We start from the raw sequence: 21,084 nt of genomic DNA on the forward strand, positions 1-21,084 counted from the left end.
TAGAACAGCTGGTGCTCTGTGGGTGCTAGTTTCTTTTCCTCCTCAAGAATGTTGTCGGTTAAAGTGTCTACTATAATAATTTTATGAGTGCCAAAGAAACACTATTTAAAGTTGAAAATCTTGTGAAAATAAGAATAGGATAGCAGAAAAATCTCAGACTCTGGAGCTAGAAGGCAGATGTTAGGTATAACTGCATGTTTCCAGTTGTGCCTCATGTAAATGCAGGTGACAAAATTCATTTTATTAGCTGGTTGTAAGAGTTAAGTGTTAGAGACAGGAAATAGAATTGGTTTAGTTTTCTAAGCTTCAGACAAAAAGTAAGCCAAACATTTACAATAGTGTTTAGTATACTTCTCTTTTACAATAAACTTTACTGATAAAAAAATTTTTGTAAACCGCAAAAGTAAAAAAAGGAAAAGAAAAAACTAGTAAGATCTACTTAGAAAACAAACCAAATGTAGTTTCACATACTCCAATAATGAAAATGTTGAGGATGTCCTGAACATTATTTAAATATATCAGCCACCTAATGTCAGCTTTATATAGGTGTCAGGTAGAGGCTTCAATGACACCACGTTATAATTATGGTTGTTTAAATAGAATTTTTTTTTTTTTGGCAAAGGTGATTATTCTCTTTTAAAGAAGGCTTAGTGGCTCTGATCATTCAGATTTGCAATAATCAACATAATTTGGCTTCAGCAGAATAGGAAATGCAAAGCAGCTGTTTTTAGCATCTCACAGAAGTTTTAAACTTCTCTTACATGCTCTCCATGTAAAGACTGAACTGGTAATGGAAAAACGAAGGCACTCTAATTTTTCTCATCCTTCCACCTTTTCATTTTCTGCTAGACAATCCCCTATGGTAGATAAAAAGCAAAACAGAAAACTAACTTAAAATCTACCTTTTCCCAGAGTGAAGCAGGTCAAATCCTTCATTTATTTTTTCAAAAGGTAAAACATGGGTTATCAATGCATCCAATGAAAACTTCTTAGCCATAAAATCAGCCACAAGTTTTGGGACACATTCTTTACTCTTACAGCCTGAAAAGAAGACGGTATCATAGTTAGATTCAACGAGGTTAAGTAGGAGAACTGAAGAGAAAATTTTCCAAATAAATGAAAGTTTAGAAAAGGTGCTGCTTCCAGACTGCAATGACTGAGGTTAATAAGAGATAGAGTACTTCAGTAAGCTTTTATAGAGCTCAGACTTAAAAAAAAAAATCACAGATAAACAAGGGTCCCCGGTTATTCTCTCTCCCACAGAGAAATCATGGTACTAATGTTATGTCCAAAGGAACAAATTTAACAGTTGTCTAAATTTGGGTGTAGACATGAAATATCATTGTAGATTTCTGTGTCTTACCAGAAATTCCCATGCCTTGCACAGTCCCAAGTACAAAAACAGATGGAGATGAACGGTCTTTGTTAATGGTGACATCAGAAATGTCTATTTTGGGACCTTCTGCCTGCATTAGTTCCGTATCTAGTTGATTTGGAGACTATAGATAGAAAATGAATTTTAATTTATTTTTGATCTGCTCTTCAAAACCTTTCCTTACACTTGTAAAAGGGGAGATATGCTGAGGTTAATGAGAATTTGGCTCCGAGCCTAACCACATACCACCAAAAATAGCTCTCTTCCAGGTGCATCCAGTCAGTAGCAGCATAGGATTCATTGAGAGGTTTTGGGAATCAGGAGGTACCCCATGATGACACTTGTGCCACATGCCTCATGACAACATAACAGGGAAGCCATCTGGAATAAAGTGAACATTTAGCATCCTTAACGTGGAGTGGCATAGTTCCTACTCATAATGCACAATATCATGTAATAGACTTAGCTGGATTTTGAGTGTGTAGAGGGAAGAGATCATGTCTTTTGCTCCTTCATTCCCATTTTTTGCATAGGATAGTGCTGTGGATTTAGGAAATGCTCAGAAAATGTATTTTTAATGAAAGAATGGGTGAATAAATTAGAGTGTACTTAATTCTTCCTAATAAAGGAATAAAGAGATAGACATCATCACAAATATATATTAAGTCCAGTTCCTTATATAAGCATAGAATTTCATCATCACATAATTCTTAGGCAATCTGTGAGTTGGTTAATTCACATTTCATTGATTTATTATATAGGTATTTTGAACCCATTACTTTCAACCACATATTTTAATGGGAAACAAAATAAATGATTATATCACCAAAATTTGTCTCTTGTCCACTTGATGGTCTCCTTTTTTAACATACTCCTATTCTACTGTCCATTTCTCAAAATGGACATGTTTTAAACATTGTTTTTATCTCCCCAAATATATATAGGTTTTACATTAAAATATACTGATTATTAGGGAACCTCAAAGGACAGTTCAGAACGTCTTTTCCAATCAGCTTTCTGAACATGTTCTGTAGTTAGAAAATGGTTTAGGATTGCCCCAAGATACATAATGATTAGTTCTTTGATTTTGGATTCTGACCTTTGGAAGACCAGACATCCTCAGAACATGTGGCTGAGAGATATTTGGTATCTTGAGATAAGGTACACTCCAGTTCCACGTGAGAAAATGGAGGAAGGTATGGAAAAAGAACATTAGGAGAAAAGCTATAGCCCTGGAAAAAGTTGTAATCTCTTGACCCTTCATTCATCTGTGGCATTTGTTTGAGGTCAAGGCTGCTGAGAACATTGATCTCAGGGTGCTGCTCCCCATTACCCACACTGCTGGACCTTCTGGAAAATCTCAGCAATGGAAATGTGTTGGACTCTGGAGACTTTTTCAGTAGTATTCTAGAGAATTCTGGGTAGGTGAAATATAGCTAGAGATGTGTTTTCCATTGCCTTTGATATTTGTAACTGTTTGAAAGTAATACCATATAATAAGCCAAAGATGATGTAAGTACTGCAAGATTGGAAATAGTATTTCATATCAATAATGCCAACTGAGGCTGGGTGTGGTGGCTTGTTCCTATATTCTCAGTATTTTTCGAGGGTAAGGTAGGAGAATTGCTTGAGCTCAGGAGGTTGAGGCTGTAGTGAGTTATAATTATGCCACCGCACCTCAGCCTAAGTGACAGAGTGAGACCCTGTCTCAAAGAAAAAGAAAAAAGGACAGCTGACATTTATTGGGAGCTTACCATATGACACGTGGCACTGTGCTAAGTACATTACATACATTGTCTCATATAATCTATAAACAATGCCATGAGTGTGTAGCTTTGAAATTTGGGGGGTGGTAAACATCTGTTGACTTTTCAAAGTATTCAGTCCTACTAGTATTGGGTACTAGTTTTGTGCCAGGTACTGTCCAGTTTCTGTGATAAAATACAGTGATGCATTAGAGCAGTCACTTTCCTTAGGCCATATTTTTGTTAATAAAACAATGGTTGGCCTAAAATTGCTCATTTCTTTTGGCCAAATACTAATATGTTAAAAAAATTGGAATTTATTAAGAACACATGCAAACTTATTAAATCATTTTTGTTAAGAATGTGGGAGAAAAATAAAACATTCCAATTTGAGGACAGAATTTGTATTATTTATATTTACTTGAACTTATAATTTTTAATTAAAAATTAACAAAGTAATCTGTAATCACTCAGTTAAGAAAAACAAGCCCTTTGCTTTTCCTCTAGAGGAAATACGACTTGAGACAGGTTTGCATAGTTGATAGAATAAAAGATTTCTCATAACAATAAATTAAACAAGCCAGGTAACAAACAGATGATGGGAAATTTCCATTCATCATTAAAAATATCCTTTATACATAAAACATATATTCTGCAGCCTAAATGCATCCTCCAGTTTGCAGAGGCAGAAATCTCAGGGCATGTCATGGTACATACCATGGTGTCAAGCCGACGATGACTTCAAACGAAAAATCCACACCTCCATCAGTCATTTCCTTTAGCACCTCCTGGATGGGTTTCTTGTAGTCTTGAGGGTTGATACATTCAGTGGCACCCAACTCTTTGGCCTTTGCAAATTTGTCCTTGTTGATGTCCACCGCAATGATTCTAGCTGCTCCAGCTGCTTTACAGCCCATAACAGCAGATAGGCCGACCCCTCCCAGGCCAAACACAGCACAGGTAGAGCCTGGGGTTACCTGTATTTTCAGAAAATGCAAAAATGGATTAAGCAATGGTTGTTTGAAAGTGCCTAAGCTTTATAAGGTGCCGTGCCTAGTGTTTATCAAGAGCTGCTCAAACTCTGCTGTTCAATCTGTTAACAAAAACTCTTTTGGTTTCAGTTGCTTTACTTTTAAATTCAGGGGGTTGAAATAGTTGAGCAGTTCTCAAACTGATGCATATTGGATTCATCTGGGCAGGTTTAAAAATATCCCACAGTCAGGTCACAGCCCATGCCAATTAAATGAGAATCTCTGCAGGTGGAACTCAGTCCCCAGGTGACTCCGATGGGAAGGTCAGGCTGGGAACAAGGGGACTGGATGATCTTTGAGATCCAGATGGCAGTGATTACAGTCTTGAAGGGACTCTCAATTGCTGAAATCCCATGATAGCCAGCTTCAGTATCTCATACATACACCAAGGCAATATTTGAAAAATAAAGTAAGTGGAAAAGGCTACTCCAAGAGACTGAAAAATATTCCACTTAAACTCTCAGTAAGTAACTCCTTGGTTCATTTATGTTCAGTAGTCATGAGTAGTATATTCCTGCTTTAAAAAATACACTAGTGAATAACACAGCAATGAAATATTAGTCTATATTTTAATAATAAAATCTATTGTTATGAGTATCCTCAGCTTCTGTTCTTGGATAGGCTCACTTAGATCACCTGTTATAATAGATGAGGCAATTGAACAAGGGACTAAGAGCTAAAGTCACAGAAATTTGGAAAAGATGCCATCTAATTTTTCTTAGTTGGCTAGGGGCTATTAAACCTAGTCTCCCATAGTCTGCCTTCATTTTGGGTAACATCGTCTTCCTGTTCCAAATAATCTCACTCTTATATTCCCTTAAGGGTGTCCATTCATTCATTCAATCATTCATTCACCAAGTAGTATTCAACACTATGGGGGACAAAACCAGTTTCCATCTTACAAAAATACAAGGCTTGTGACTGTGATTTAAAAGTGCTAATAATTATGTATCGTGATCTAAGATTCAGCAGGAGATTTGAGAAAGATGAAGCAAACGCTTCATTTCATTTATTTTTGCTGTCTCAGAACCTAGCAGAACCTATAGTGCCTGAGGCATGTGTAGGTGCTCTCCAATTGTTGAATGAATTACTAAATGAGTTCTCAGGCGTAATATTTCATGATCTCATAAAGAGAAAATACAGAAGAGTAATTATTGAAAATGAAATCTTTACATTTTCTTAACTCTCAACAACTTTTTAATCTGATAAACACGTGAAATTTCTAGCATGTGCTCTCAATTCTTTCTGGATTGTGTTTCTATTCTTAGCCAACATTCAAAATCTACAAAAATAACCTTTGATTCTTGGGAGAAATTACTTCTCTTTGGGTTCCTGACAGTCTGCATGTAACTGTTTTTATCACCCGTTGTCATTCTTACCTTGGCAACTTTGACTGCAGACCCATAACCAGTTGAAAATGCACAGCCAATAAGGCAGACTTTCTCCATGGGTGAGGCTGCATCAATTTTGGCTACTGCATTCTCATCCACCACTGTGTACTGGGAGAAGGTGCTGACACCGAGGAAGTGGTGAATGGACTTCCCCCTGCAGGTGAACCTGCTGGTGCCATCCTGCATGGTCCCCCGAGGATTGCTCGCACTGGGCAGTGCAATACACAGACACACAAAAGCATGAGACAGGAGCATAACTAATGTGCAAACTCAATGTCTGTGCAGGGAGAGCATCAGAAACCTACTCGTTTTTCAAGCAGTACTTCCTTTCTGGGGTTTTACAAATTCTGCATTTTCCACACTGAGGAACAACCAGTGGGATGACTTTATCACCTGGAGAGGGATAAAACAAATTCTTTTACAATTTCTATCCCGTATTAATAGAGCATAAACTTAAAGCTCACATGTCTTTGAAACATTAGAAGCATGAGTCTTTAAAAGTCTCCAAGAAATACAGTCCAATCACAACTATGTCATTTGTCGTTGCCTGCCACAGCCTTGTTTCCAGTTTGGGTTTATAAGTGCCTGAAGATTCTTACAGACGAAATGCAAATATGGGAAACAACATGGATTAGAAAAATTGCTTCCACTGTATTAATAGTTACTTTGATGTAGTATATCAATTTCTCCTGGAGGCTTTACAAACATTTAATTTAATCCTTAACTATTGAAATCTTAATATAACCATAAATATAAATTTCAGTTGAAAGTAGGGTATAATAGTGCCACTAGATGTTGGTAAGACCTGTTTTTTGTTATAGTTTGATTTACAATAAGAATGAGAATTTTGAACTACTTCTTTTCTTTTCAGTGACTAGGTTTATCTTTATTATGAAATGAATGCTTTTAAAATGATCTTAGTTCTTTTTTTGAGGAAAACTATCAAAAATGGGACAAAGAACAGTTCCAGAAATTCCTCTGGAAATTTCAACCCTCCACAATAAGTTAGGCACTTTTAGGACAAGAACTGACTTTGAAATGTTTTTAGCTGGTAATTTGTGAATTATCTACTTTTCCTGTTATAGTGGAGTGAGCACAGGTAAAAAGTAAGGGTGTCATTTTGTTATTAACTTATTACTAATTAGTGATTATTAGTATTATTTAGTAGTTATTATTAGTAGTAGTTTAGCAGTTATTAGTTATTATTTAGTAGTTATTAATTTATTACGACTAAAGAAATTAGTAGGAGCTGAAACCCAAATTGGACAGTTCATTTTATTTTTCTGTTCACAGTTCAAATAAGTATTTGGTGAAGTGGCAGGTCCAATCTGGTGCCTAAAGTGATTTTCTAGACTGTAATTCCAACACTTTGGGAGGCCGAGGCGGGCAGATCATGAGGTCAGATCGAGATTATCCTGGCTAATATGGTGAAATCCCGTCTCTACTAAAAATACAAAAAATTAGCTGGGCATGGTGGTGGGCGCCTGTGGTCCCAGCTACTCGGGAGGCTGAGGCAGGAGAATGGCGTGAACCTGGGAGGTGGAAGTTGCAGTGAGCTGAGATTGCGCCACTGTACTCCAGCCTGGGTGACAGAGTGAGACTCCATCTCAAAATAAATAAATAAAATAAAATGAAAGTGATTTTTTAGAATGAAACATAATTTTTATTTTTAATTACCTATGCTACCTATTCCACAAGACCAAGAAAAATGATTGCCCCATAACATTTTGTAGGTAAAATTTATGTGAAAATGATGGTATGGAAATGTCCTAGTTATTCTCCCTTTATAATGAGTAATCTGTAACCAGTCACATTTAAGCATGGCTGAAGGTAATAAGGCAGACATTGTTGATGGTGGATGGCTCCTTCTATGTTTCTTTCATTTCCTTTCACCTAGTCAGTTTCATTGATTCCATGCTCAGGAAGAGAGATCATGTTGGAAGAGGAAATTGGTGACGGGCTGCATAGGTCACCTAAGAAAAGGTCATGTTTATTCAGTTGTAGCCCTGTAGCCTCCACCTTGTGAACTCAGCACAGAACAGTTTCCATACTTATGTTTTTTTCCCTCCCCCCGTTTCTAGTTGTCTGCGCCCTGACAGAAGAAGACCGTGTTCAGCAACACTAACATGAAGTTACTAGATTATGAATGCCACGCTGGTAGGCACTGTGTCCCTTTTGATCCTCACATATCTCCAGGCTCCAACCTGGTGCCTGGCATCTAGCAGATGCTCAGTACATAATGGTTGAAGGGTGGAATACAAGCGTGCCTGAATGCATACATGCTTGAGTTAGGCAGGCAGAGAGAGAAAGAGGAAACCCCTGAAGTCCTGGCTGCGCAGTGACTTTCTGCAAGCGCTTTCGTCCCTCATTGCCTGTTTCCTCATCCAGGCTGGGAAATCTTAGGATGGTGAACCAGCATGTTTCCTGAGTGTGAATCCTGTACCTGGTTTGACTGTAGTCACCCCTTCTCCAACACTCTCTACGATGCTGGCTGCCTCATGGCCTAAAATCACAGGAAGTGAGGTCACCATGGTACCACTAACCACGTGGTCATCAGTGCTACAGATTCCTACAGCCGCCATCTACAGAGTGAAGAGAAGATGCTTAGATTCCGAAAAGATTGTGAGTCTCAGGTAAATTTAAAAATCCCAGTTTCCTGAAATTGTGCTTCCAAAATGTTTTCAAGGGTTTTGCTAATAATCCCTACTATTCCCAAATATGAAAGATTCAGTTTATCCTCAAGGTTAGCCAGGCTGAAACCCTCCTCTACTTTCTATTCTTGAAGTAAACAATTTAGAATAATCTGTGAAGTAACTGATCTTGAAATAGTGAAGTCTTAAATAATATACAAGAATGCATGCTTTTAAAAAAACAGAAGTAGAAATTGCAAATTAATACATAAAAATATCTAATGCTAATTGATTCTGAAGTCTTGATATATATCCCTTTGAATTTTTTTTTTCTGTACGAACACATAAATTCTTTTGTATTTTACTGGAATTACACTGTATGCACTTTTTAAAAATTTAATAATTTGTATATATAACTTTCTTTGACAAGTATATTCTATTTTCTGGATGATTATATAAAAATGACGGGAGTTTTGGTTGTTTCCGTTTTTTAACTTTTCTGAGTTTTTAAAACTTAAATACAAATGGAAAAATGTATTTCACCTTAATACGAACTTCATGGGCCTTGGGAGGTGCAACCTCCACCTCCTCAATGGAAAAGGGTTTCTTTAACTCCCATAGCACAGCTGCTTTGCATTTGATGACCTAGAAAAACAAACAGAGAGATGGTACCAGTGTGTTCCCACACTTGCTGTCAGACATTGTGTCATTTAATCTTTGTACATGCAACATCTAGTCCCATGTCTGGTACTTAACAAATGCTCAATAGAAATGATCACCTCTGATTTATAAAGAGAAAAAAATATATTTTAAAAAAGGAATAACATAAAGATAAAGAGTTAACTATAATAACACACTGAGATAAAATGGAATATATTCATTAAGGCCATCCTTATGTTGTTGTTGTTCTCCAAAGTTGTTTAATCCTGACACTTCCTAATGCTGTGCTGAAAACATCTCTTCACCCACAATTATTGGCTGGTACATGAAATTCTAAGTCACCTTAATTTTGCTAACAGAGTCAGTGTCTGTTCACATAAAATACACTGCTTTCTTGCTCAATTTTCTGCTTAGGCCAAAAGGATCTGACTTTATAAGGATATATTTATCTTCCTGCCTGGGATGACATCTCTTTCTCTTTCTCTTTTCCTATTCTCCTCTTTTAATTTTCTCTCTCCACCACTTCTGTGTGTTACTTCTTCCAACACCCATTTGCAACTTAGCTTTGAGAGCCTGTACTGTTATCTGATCTATGTGTAGAGACTCCTTCCAGCTTTGACTTGAGCCCCAAATTACAAAGGTTAGAGTTGGTTTTGTGTGTGTGTGTGTATACACTCAGACCTACACATACATATTTCAAAATTGGAGACACTGTGTGTTTGAATTTCTAGCTAGCAGATCTTATCCATAGATGTTCTTAAAAATAAAAGATGAACACATAATTTCCAGTGCTTGGCAGTATACTGTGATATCCGTCGTCATTGTGGTTAAGCATGTACAATTCACAGAACTCTTTCCAGAATCAACAAAATTGCAATTATGATAAAAATTCAATTGAAATTCATTCTTCTGACAATTCATTGTCATTATTTATTTGTCAAATTATTCAACTTTGCAGAATGTTCAACATGATCAATGCCAAAATAAATGTCAGAATACTTGGAAGTAAGGTACTAATAGTAGGAGTTCCTGATTATCAGGTGCCTATGATGCGACAGGCAGATGTGGCCTGTGCTGCGTGAGTTATATGCATTATATTTATTTATAAAATGTATCTTTAATTTCAATAGTTTTGGGGGTGCAGGTGTTTTCTTGTTACCTGGGTAAGCTCTTTGGTGATGATTTCTCAGATTTCAGTGCACCCTTCACTCAAGCAGTGTACACTGAATCCAATATGTAGTCTTTTATCCCTCACCTCCCCTTTCAGTCTTCCCCCTTGAGTTCCCAAAGTTCATGATATCATTCTTATGCCTTTGCATCCTCATAGCTTAACTCCCTCTTATACATGAGAACATATGATGTTTGGTTTTCCATTTCTGAATTAGAATAATGGTCTTCAGCTCCATCCAAGTTGCTGCAAAGGCCATTATTTTATTTTATTCTATTTAATGGCTGAGTAGTATTCCATGGTATACACACACCATATTTTCTTTATCTACTCTTTTGTTGATGGGCATTTAGGTTGGTTCTGTATTTTTGTAATTGTAAATTGTGTTGCTATAAACAACATGCATTATTTTTAAATCTCGTAAAGATGCTACCAGGGCAGTGCTATTGAATTATTGGCTTTATTTTACAGCTGAAATAATTGAGGATCCATTAACTCAGTGATTAAATAATTTCTCTAAAGTCTCAAAGCTAGCTTTCCAGAGAATAAAGATGAATCTAACCTTATGTTTTCATTACTTGGTGGCAGTAAAAAGTTAGCAAAAAGTTAAATAGCAACAATAATAATAGTGGCTAATATTTACTGACTTATTTCTATATACCAAATGCTATTTTAAGTTCTTTATAGCATTGATTTATTGTATTATCACAACACAACTACTTTACAAAATAGATGTTAGTATTGTCACCATTTAGCATTTGAGGAAAATATAATGCAGAATGGATAAACATAAATGAAATGCTGACAACAAGCTAAGTTATTGATGTTGTGCCCAAGAGGAGAGGAATAATTGTCTATTTCATCAGTTATTATTTCCATTAATATGATTGGTTTATACTTTTGCTCTAGGAACTCATTATTTCTTTTTAAGTTGAGTTTGGTATATTTAATTTTTGTTAATTATTTTCTACATGGAATGTATATATTAATCAGTAATGAATGAAAGTGAGGTGGAATAAGAACAGTATCAATGGGATACTCATGTGATTTCCAATCAGTCTTATTGATATGAGACTGTTTTGTCACAGAGTGTATAGAGAAGCCTCAGAGCCTTTAAATTGAGTTATCATAGTGAGATATTTTACTGTGTAATACACTGCTAACACAAAAAAGGACTGGAAATAGTTGCACAAATTTTTGTAATTAGGCAGTTAAAATATCAATTGATTATATTGTATTACCACATGCATTTTTGTGCACCTGTAAACCCATTGGACAATTAAGAGATTTATGGAAGGCAAAACCAAATATCTGTGTTCCTAGTGCTGATAAGTGATTCAAATTGTATTATTAATTTTCTGTAAGACCATATTGATTTTTATATTGGGAAGACACTCTTCCATAGGATTACTCTGGAAATTGCCAGAATTGTGTCCTGCTAGACCCTTTTAAATCAGAATTTGAATGTTGATGTTGTCTTGCTTAACCTTGATGATTCTAATGCTGTGAGATCAATGAGCATTTTGTAAAGTTTTTTATGTTAAGGTTAAAAGGGTACTTCAAAGTCTTCTAAATCAAATCCTCTCATAAAACTTTCATCACACTTTCTTGTGTTCACAAAAAAATACAAATACAAATAATAACACATTGAAGTTATGGTACCTTAATATAAAGAAAACTTCTTGATGAAAGACATTTCTACTTTGGCTTTACAAATTAATCATGATTAGCTTGGAATAATCTATCACTTTACTGCAAATGTCTTTAATGTAGGAAATAAACACTTAATAGATACAGATTCTATATATTCTTTTTGAAGGTATTTAGGAATAGCTTATTTTCACTGTAGTTCAGTATACATTCCATATTGTAGCATATTATTGCATATCTTATTTCAGTGTATCATTTCTAATTTAGGTATGAATTTTAAATTGTTAATCAAATACTGTATTCCTTTCTTTGTTATATTGATGAGCATATAGTTCCAATAGTAATATAGTTTTTGCTTACTTTTCCTGCTGTGCTCATGTTGATTCTGTCTTCTCTGCAGACCAGGAGACAAGTGAGTTCCTGTGGATTTCTTCCCTGCTCAAGTGCATAAAGCAGGTGTATTGCACAGGTATTTATTATTTTTATTGCTTGAATAACACCCAGTTCCAGTTCCACACATGAGCTACATCTTTAAGCCACACCCACTAGATTATTCTCAGACTGTCAAATCATAAAGAAGAGGGCAATGAACCAACAATCAATACATTGATTTTTCCAATTTCAGATAAGATTTTGTTTCCATTAGGTTAAACATTAAGCTAAAGTGATAAAGCTTAATCACTTTCTCTTCTCCTCACTTTATTCCTCAGCTGTCAAATTTCTTGTTTCTCCTCTCATAGTTCCACAGTGGTCGTTCAAAGTTCTGTTTTCCCTTTGTCTGCACTAAGCTCCAGCTTTGAATCCAAATGGTGCAGTTAGGAAGAAGGAGGAGCAAAGAAGCAGGGCAAATAAAGGGGAGAGCCAGGAGCCAGAGGAATGTGTTTGACTCAGGACTCCCCTTCTCTTCATAGAGAATCAGATACTCAATCACAGCAAAGGTGCTCACCCTGCTAAGCATTTTTGCTGCACCTCAAACCAATCAGCATTGACTGAGCCCCTCTGTGTGTCAGGCACTAAGCTGGGTCCAGTGGATGGCAGGGATGAATAAGACATGACCTCTATCTGTGCCACAGGCAGTATGGGGCAGCGGTGATGGCATGCCTTTTGGGACGTGGCAGACCCTATTCCTTACTAGCTCTGCGTACTGGCACTTATTATTTCACTTTTTTTTTTTGCCTTAGTTTGTTTACCTGTAAGATGAAGAAGAATAATACCACTATTTTAAATGTCTGTTTAGTGAATATAGCACTATTTTAAAGGACTGTTTAGTGACTATAGCACTGTTTTAAAGGACTGTTTATTGAATAAATGATATAATCTATGTAAAGCACTGATGATGGAGTTTAGCAGGCGGGAGCAGCTACATACCCTATACCCTACTAAATGCCAGCTACAATTATTATTCATAAAAGGAAGCTCACAGTCAGTGGAGAAAAGATACACAGGCAGCCAAGTCTACTTATCAGCCTGGCTGGGAAGTGCGTTATCACAGGGATCAATTAGCGCTTTGGGAGCAGAGACAGAGGTACTATTCAGAATGAAGGACTCAGGGGAGGCATTCTAGAGGAACAGGTATTTGAGGTAGATTTCATTTATTTATTTATTCTTATTTATTTATTTATTTTTTATTATTATACTTTAAGTTCTAGGGTACATGTGCATAACGTGCAGGTTTGTTACATATGTATGCTTGTGCTATGTTGGTGTGCTGCACCTATCAACTCGTCAGCACCCATAAACTCGTCATTTACATCAGGTATAACTCCCAATGCAATCCCTCCCCCCTTCCGCCTCCCCATGATAGGCCCCGGTGTGTGATGTCCAAGTGATCTCATTGTTCAGTTACCACCTATGAGTGAGAACATGCGGTGTTTGGTTTTCTGTTCTTGCGATAGTTTGCTGAGAATAATGGTTTCCAGCTGCATCCATGTCCCTACAAAGGACATGAACTCATCCTTTTTTATGGCTGCATAGTATTCCATGGTGTATATGTGCCACATTTTCTTAATCCAGTCTGTCACTGATGGACATTTGGGTTGATTCCAAGTCTTTGCTATTGTGAATAGTGCCGCAATAAACATACGTGTGCATGTGTCTTTATAGCAGCATGATTTATAATCCTTTGGGTATAAATAATGGGATGGCTGTATCACATGGTACTTCTAGTTCTAGATCCCTGAGGAATCGCCATACTGTTTTCCATAATGGTTGAACTAGTTTACAATCCCACCAACAGTGTAAAAGTGTTCCTATTTCTCCACATCCTCTCCAGCACTTGTTGTTTCCTGACTTTTTAATGATTGCCATTCTAACTGGTGTGAGATGGTATCTCATTGTGGTTTTGATTTGCATTTCTCTGATGGCCAGTGATGATGAGCATTTTTCCATGTGTCTGTTGGCTGTATGAATATCTTCTTTTGAGAAATGTCTGTTCATATCCTTTCCCCACTTTTTGATGGGGTTGTTTGTTTTTTTCTTGTACATTTGTTTGAGTTCTTTGTAGGTTCTGGATATTAGCCCTTTGTCAGATGAGTAGATTGCAAAAATTTTCTCCCATTCTGTGGGTTGCCTGTTCACTGATGGTAGTTTCCTTTGCTGTGCAGAAGCTCTTTAGTTTAATTAGATCCCATTTGTCTATTTTGGCTTTTGTTGCCATTGCTTTTGGTGTTTTAGACATGAAGTCCTTGCCCATGCCTATGTCCTGAATGGTATTACCTAGGTTTTCTTCTAGGGTTTTTATGGTATTAGGTCTAACATTTAAGTCTCTACTCCATCTTGAATTAATTTTCATGTAAGGAGTAAGGAAAGGATCCAGTTTCAGCTTTCTACTTATGGCTAGCCAATTTTCCCAGCACCATTTATTAAATAGGGAATCCTTTCCCCATTTCTTGTTTTTGTCAGGTTTGTCAAAAATCAGATGGCTGTAGATGTGTGGTATTATTTCTGAGGACTCTGTTCTGTTCCATTGGTCTATATCTCTGTTTTGGTACCAGTACCATGCTGTTTTGGTTACTGTAGCCTTGTAGTATAGTTTGAAGTCAGGTAGCATGATGCCACCAGCTTTGTTCTTTTGACTTAGGATTGTCTTGGCAATGCGGGCTCTTTTTTGGTTCCATATGAACTTTAAAGCAGTTTTTTCCAATTCTGTGAAGAAACTCATTGGTAGCTTGATAGGGATGGCATTGAATCTATAAATTACCTTGGGCAGTATGGCCATTTTCATTATATTGATTCTTCCTGTCCATGAGCATGGTATATTCTTCCATTTACTTGTGTCCTCTTTGATTTCACTGAGCAGTGGTTTGTAGTTCTCCTTGAAGAGGTCTTTTACATCTCTTGTAAGTTGGATTCCTAGGTATTTTATTCTCTTTGAAGCAATTGTGAATGGAAGTTCATTCATGATTTGGCCTTCTGTTTGTCTGTTACTGGTGTATAAGAATGCTTGTGATTTTTGCACATTAATTTTGTGTCCTGAGACTTTGCTGAAGTTGCCTATCAGCATAAGGAGATTTTGGGCTGAGATGATGGGGTTTTCTAATACAATCATGTCATCTGCGAACAGGGACAATTTGACTTCTTCTTTTCCTAACTGAATACCCTTGATTTGTTTCTCTTGCCCGATTGCCCTAGCCAGAACTTCCAACACTATGTTGAATAGGAGTGGTGAGAGAGGGCATCCCTGTCTTGTGCCAGTTTTCAAAGGGAATTTTTCCAGTTTTTGCTCATTCAGTATGATATTGGCTGTGGGTTTGTCATAAATAGTTCTTATTATTTTGAGATATGTTCCATCAATACCGAATTTATTGAGTGTTTTTAGCATGAAGGGCTGTTGAATTTTGTCAAAAGCCTTTTCTGCATCTATTGAGATAATCATGTGGTTCTTGTCTTTGGTTCTGTTTATATGCTGGATTACGTTTATTGATTTGCGAATGTTGAACCAGCCTTGCATCCCAGGGATGAAGCCCACTTGATCATGGTGGATAAGCTTTTTGATGTGCTGCTGGATCCAGTTTGCCAGTATTTTATTGAGGATTTTTGCATGGATGTTCATCAGGGATATTGGTCTAAAATTCTCTTTTTTTTATTGTGTCTCTGCCAGGCTTTGGTATCAAGATGATGTTGGCCTCATAAAATGAGTTAGGGAGGATTCCTTCTTTTTCTATTGATTGAAATAGTTTCAGAAGGACTGGTACCAGCTCCTCCTTGTCCCTCTGGTAGAATTCAACTGTGAATCCATCTGGTCCTGGACTTTTTTTGGTGGGTAGGCTATTAATTGTTGCCTCAATTTCAGAGCCTGCTATTGGTCTATTCAGGGATTCAGGTTCTTCCTGATTTAGTCTTGGGAGAGTGTAAGTGTCCAGGAAATTATCCATTTCTTCTAGATTTTCTAGTTGATTTGTGCAGAGGTGTTTATAGTATTCTCTGATGGTTCTTTGTATTTCTGTGGGGTTGGTGGTTATATCCCCTTTATCAATTTTTATTGCGTCTATTTGATTCTTCTCTCTTTTCTTCTTTATTAGTCTTGCTAGCAGTCTATCAATTTGGTTGATCTTTTCAAAAAACCAACTCCTGGATTCATTGATTTTTTGGAGGGTTTTTTGTGTCTCTATCTCCTTCAGTTCTGCTTTGATCTTAGTTATTTCTTGCCTTCTGCTAGCTTTTGAATGTGTTTGTTCTTGCTTCTCTAGTTCTTTTAATTTTGATGTTAGAGTGTCCATTTTCGATCTTTCCAGCTTTCTCTTGTGGGAATTTAGTGCTATAAATTTCCCTCTACACACTGCTTTAAATATGTCCCAGAGATTCTGGTATGTTGTATCTTTGTTCTCACTGGTTTCAAAGAACATCTTTATTTCTGCCTTCATTTCGTTATGTACCCAGTAGTCACTCAGGAGTAGGTTATTCAGTTTCCATGTAGTTGAGTGGTTTTGATTGAGTTTCTTAGTCCTGAGTTCTAGTTTGATTGCACTGTTGTCTGAGAGACAGTTTGTTCTTGTACATTTGCTGAGGAGTGCTTTACTTCCAATTATGTGGTCAATTTTGGAATAAGAAGTGTGATGTGGTGCTGAGAAGAATGTATATTCTGTTGATTTGGGGTGGAGAGTTCTGTAGATGTCTATTAGGTCTGCTTGCTGCAGAGATGAGTTCAATTCCTGGATATCCTTATTAACTTTCTGTCTCATTGATCTGTCTAATGTTGGCAGTGGGATGTTGAAGTCTCCCATTATTATTGTATGGGAGTCTAAGTCCCTTTGTAAGTCTCTAAGGACTTGCTTTATGAATCTGGATGCTCCTGTATTGGGTGCATATATATTTAGGATAGTTAGCTCTTCCTGTTGAATTGATCCCTATACCATTATGTAATGTCCTTCTTTGTCTCTTTTGATCTTTGATGGTTTAACGTCTGTTTTATCAGATACTAGGATTGCACCCCCTGAGCTTTTTTGTTCTCCATTTGCTTGGTAGATCTTCCTCCATCCCTTTATTTTGAGCCTATGTATGTCTCTGCATATGAGATGGGTCTCCTGAATACAGCAAACTGATAGTCCTGACTCTTTATCCAGTTTGCCAGTCTGTGTCTTTTAATTGGAGCATTTAGTCCATTTACATTTAAGGTTAATATTGTTATGTGTGAACGTGATCCTGCCATTATGATATTAACTGGTTATTTTGCTCATTAGTTGATGCAGTTTCTTCCTAGCCTCGATGGTCTTTACATTTTGGCATGTTTTTGCAATGGCTGGTACCGGTTGTTCCTTTCCATGTTTAGTGCTTCCTTCAGGGTCTCTTGTAAGGCAGGCCTGGTGGTGACAAAATCTCTAAGCATTTGCTTATCTGTAAAGGATTTTATTTCTCCTTCACTGATGAAACTTAGGTTGGCTGGATATGAAATTCTGGGTTGCAAATTCTGGGTTGAAGAATGTTGAATATTGGCCCCTACTCTCTTCTGGCTTGTAGAGTTTCTGCCGAGAGATCTGCTGTTAGTCTGATGGGCTTCTCTTTGTGAGTAACCCGACCTTTCTCTCTGGCTGCTCTTAAAATTTTTTCCTTCATTTCAACTTTGGTGAATCTGACAATTATGTGTCTTGGAGTTGCTCTTCTTGAGGAGTATCTTTGTGGCATTCTCTGTATTTCCTGAATTTGAATGTTGGCCTACCCTACTAGGTTGGGGAAGTTCTCCTGGATGATATCCTGAAGTGTGTTTTCCAACTTGGTTCCATTTTCCCCCTCACTTTCTGGCACCCCAATCAGATGTAGATTTGGTCTTTTTACATAATCCCATACTTCTTGCAGGCTTTGTTCATTTCTTTTCCTTCTTTTTTCTTTAGATTTCTCTTCTTGCTTCATTTCATTCATTTGATCCTTAATCGCTGATACTCTTTCTTCCAGTTGATCGAGTTGGTTACTGAAGCTTGTGCATTTGTCACGTATTTCTTGTGTCATGTTTTTTATCACTGTCAGTTCGTTTATGGCCTTCTCTGCATTAATTATTCTAGTTATCAATTCTTCCACTCTTTTTTCAAGATTTTTAGTTTCTTTGCACTGGTTACGTAATTCCTCCTTTAGCTGTGAGAAGTTTGATGGACTGAAGCCTTCTTCTCTCATCTTGTCAAAGTCATTCTCCGTCCAGCTTTGATCCATTGCTGGTGATGAACTGCGTTCCTTTACGGGGGAGATATGCTCTTATTTTTTGAATTTCCAGCTTTTCTGCCCTGCTTTTTCCCCATCTTTGTGGCTTTATCTGCCTCTGGTCTTTGATGATGGTGATGTACTGATGGGATTTTGGTGTGGGTGTCCTTCCTGTTTGTTAGTTTTCCTTCTAATAGTCAGGACCCTCAGCTGTAGGTCTGTTGGAGATTGCTCGAGGTCCACTCCAGACCCTGTTTGCCTGGGTATCAGCAGCAGAGGCTGAAGAAGATAGAATATTGCTGAACAGCAAGTGTACCTGTCTGATTCTTGCTTTGGAAGCTTCCTCTCAGGGGTGTACTTTACTGTGTGAGGTGTGGGCTGTCAGTCTGCCCCTAGTGGGCGATGTCTCTCAGTTAGGCTACTCATGGGTCAGGGGCCCACTTGAGCAGGTAGTCTGTCCGTTCTCAGATCTCAACCTCCATGTTGGGAGATCCACTGCTCTTTTCAAAGCTGTCAGACAGAGTCGTTTGCATCTTCAGAGATTTCTGCTGCTTTTTTTTGTTGTTGTTGTTGATTAGCTGTGCCCTGTCCCCAGAGGTGAAGTCTACAGAGACAGGCAGGGCTCCTTGAGCTGCTGTGAGCTCCATCCAGTTGGAGCTTCACAGCCGGTTTGTTTACCTACTTAAGCCTCAGCAATGGCGGGTGCCCCTCCCCCAGCCTCGCTGCTGCCTTGCAGTTAGATCGCAGACTGCTGTGCTAGCAATGAGGGAGGCTCTGTGGGCGGGCATGGGACCCTCCTGGCCAGGTGTGGGATATAATCTCCTGGTGTGCCTGTTTGCTAAGACCCTTGGTACAGCACAGTATTGGGGTGGGAGTTACCCGATTTTCCACGTGTTGTGTGTCTCAGTTCCCCTGGCTAGGAAAAGGGATTCTCTTCCTGCTTGCGCTTCCCAGATGAGGCGATGCCTCGCCCTGCTTCAGCTCTTGCTGGTCGGGCTGCAGCTGCTGACCAGCACCGATTGTCTGGCACTCCCCAGTGAGATGAACCCAGTACCTCAGTTGAAAATGCAGAAATTACTTGTCTTCTGTGTTGCTGGCCCTGAGAGCTGGAGACTGGAGCTGTTCCTATTCGGCCATCTTGCTCCGCCCCCCTGAGGTAGATTTTAAATAGTTGTGGGAAATTCAGACAAATCCTCACTGGATCATTTCTATTGCCCTTTGATCAATGTAACTAGTCTATGCATGGCTGTCCAAGAATACGAGTTTGATTTTTCTTTTATCCACACTTGGAGGCATTGCACAGGCAGCTATTTAATCAAATGCAGTCCGTCAACGTGAACATGTCAACACAAAGGACATATCTCTCTAGAATTGGAAAGGGAACATTTCAGTAAGCTTTAACTACATAGGCACTGAGACTCACACCAAGAGTGAGAAACTTTCACCCAATAGAGAAGCAAGGAAGGTCCTACGATTTCAGTTGCTTCTGAAATGTATCAAGGTACAAATATAGCCCCAGATCTGATGTTCAGCATTCAAGGCTTCATAATCTGGCTTCAACCTCCTCATCCACCTACTCCTCCCCATTCTCCAATGCAAGGCCTATGTGCTTTAGAAGCTTGTATCTCCATGGTCCCCCAAAGAGGAATCTATTTAACATTCAAACCCTTGCTCATCATGCCCTTTCTCTTCTTTTCTATCCCTCTGGCCCATTCAAATCCTACCCAAAATTTGAGACCCCGGACAAGGTCACCCTTGTGGAGGTATATTAACTCCATCTCACTGTCACGCTTCATGTCTCTGCATCCCTGTCATACTAGCATCCCTCCTGTGGTTTGGGGTCTGTTCCCTTTTGTCGCCCTCTATTTTTAGTGTGGAGATCAGTCTCCTAATTTCTACTGGAAGTTTCTTGTCAGGGATGTTCTTAAATTTCATTTGTATCATCAACTGTACCTAGTTCCATGTATACAGTAGGTGTTTAATGAGTGATTGTTGAATTCTTATGCTCATTTGTGTTAGGACAGTCACTGTTCTATGAGCAGTCCCGTAATCCAGAAGATCCGGTGTCTCCTCTTTAAGTGTTTACAGATTAGCAATGAGATTGGCTGTGGTCAGGTAGATAAGACAGAGAACCCTCCTTCCTGGGAAGCAGGAAGTGGTCGTGCCAGGAGAAGAGTTTGATGTGGAATTCAAAGGAGGAAGATCCTACTCCGTCTTTTCTTTGTGCTCTTCTCAGCTCTTAACTCAATGCCTGGCACAGAGTGAGTACTTGGATATTTGTTGATTAAATTAAAGAAATGACTTCTACTTTTAGAGCGAGGAAACCTTGAAAGAAAGATATTTTATTAAGACATATCAAGAAAAATGGGTCATCAGGAGGCAAAATGGAGGAGGATAGGGGGCAGGACTAACTTGCATTTGCTACTCGGATGAACAGATCTGTTCATGGACTGTTCATTGTGAACTTTTGCTCCAAGAGCTACTGCAGGGACATACCAGGAAAGCAGAGAGAATCCTCAGACCCTTTGAAGGAAGTGGATTGCTCCTCCAGGCTCTGTGGGACAGCAGAGGCACGGTGAGCCAGCTTGGTTTCTCAGTTGGGGGGCTTATAGCCTGGGGCAATTTCTCAGCTCTGCTCACCAGCTGACTGGAAGGAAATAAACTCATTTTTATTGGGGGTTCATGGTGGGAGTGAGACTGGCCCTTCAGACTGTGGGCTGCGTAGGAGCTGTGTGAGGCCTGTGGCTGCCAGCTTTCCCCCACTCCCCTGATGACCTGTGTGACACAGGAGAGACAGCTATAATCCC

At 38.3% G+C, this 21,084-nt stretch overlaps 1 protein-coding gene across 1 annotated transcript; it reads right to left on the minus strand.

Moving 5' to 3' along the window:
- Positions 1-902: 902 nt before the first annotated feature.
- Positions 903-12,093, minus strand: LOC111525512 (alcohol dehydrogenase 1A-like). Its single transcript, XM_023190940.2, has 8 exons — positions 12,011-12,093; positions 8,716-8,817; positions 7,986-8,124; positions 5,848-5,935; positions 5,531-5,750; positions 3,838-4,097; positions 1,622-1,756; positions 903-1,041 (listed from the first exon to the last, which is right to left on the minus strand). Coding segments are annotated over exons 1-7 (828 nt in total). The 5' UTR covers positions 12,029-12,093; the 3' UTR covers positions 903-1,041; positions 1,622-1,755.
- Positions 12,094-21,084: the final 8,991 nt, after the last annotated feature.

Source organism: Piliocolobus tephrosceles, chromosome 3 (assembly GCF_002776525.5).
Source record: "Piliocolobus tephrosceles isolate RC106 chromosome 3, ASM277652v3, whole genome shotgun sequence".
Classification (NCBI taxonomy): Eukaryota; Metazoa; Chordata; class Mammalia; order Primates; family Cercopithecidae; genus Piliocolobus; species Piliocolobus tephrosceles.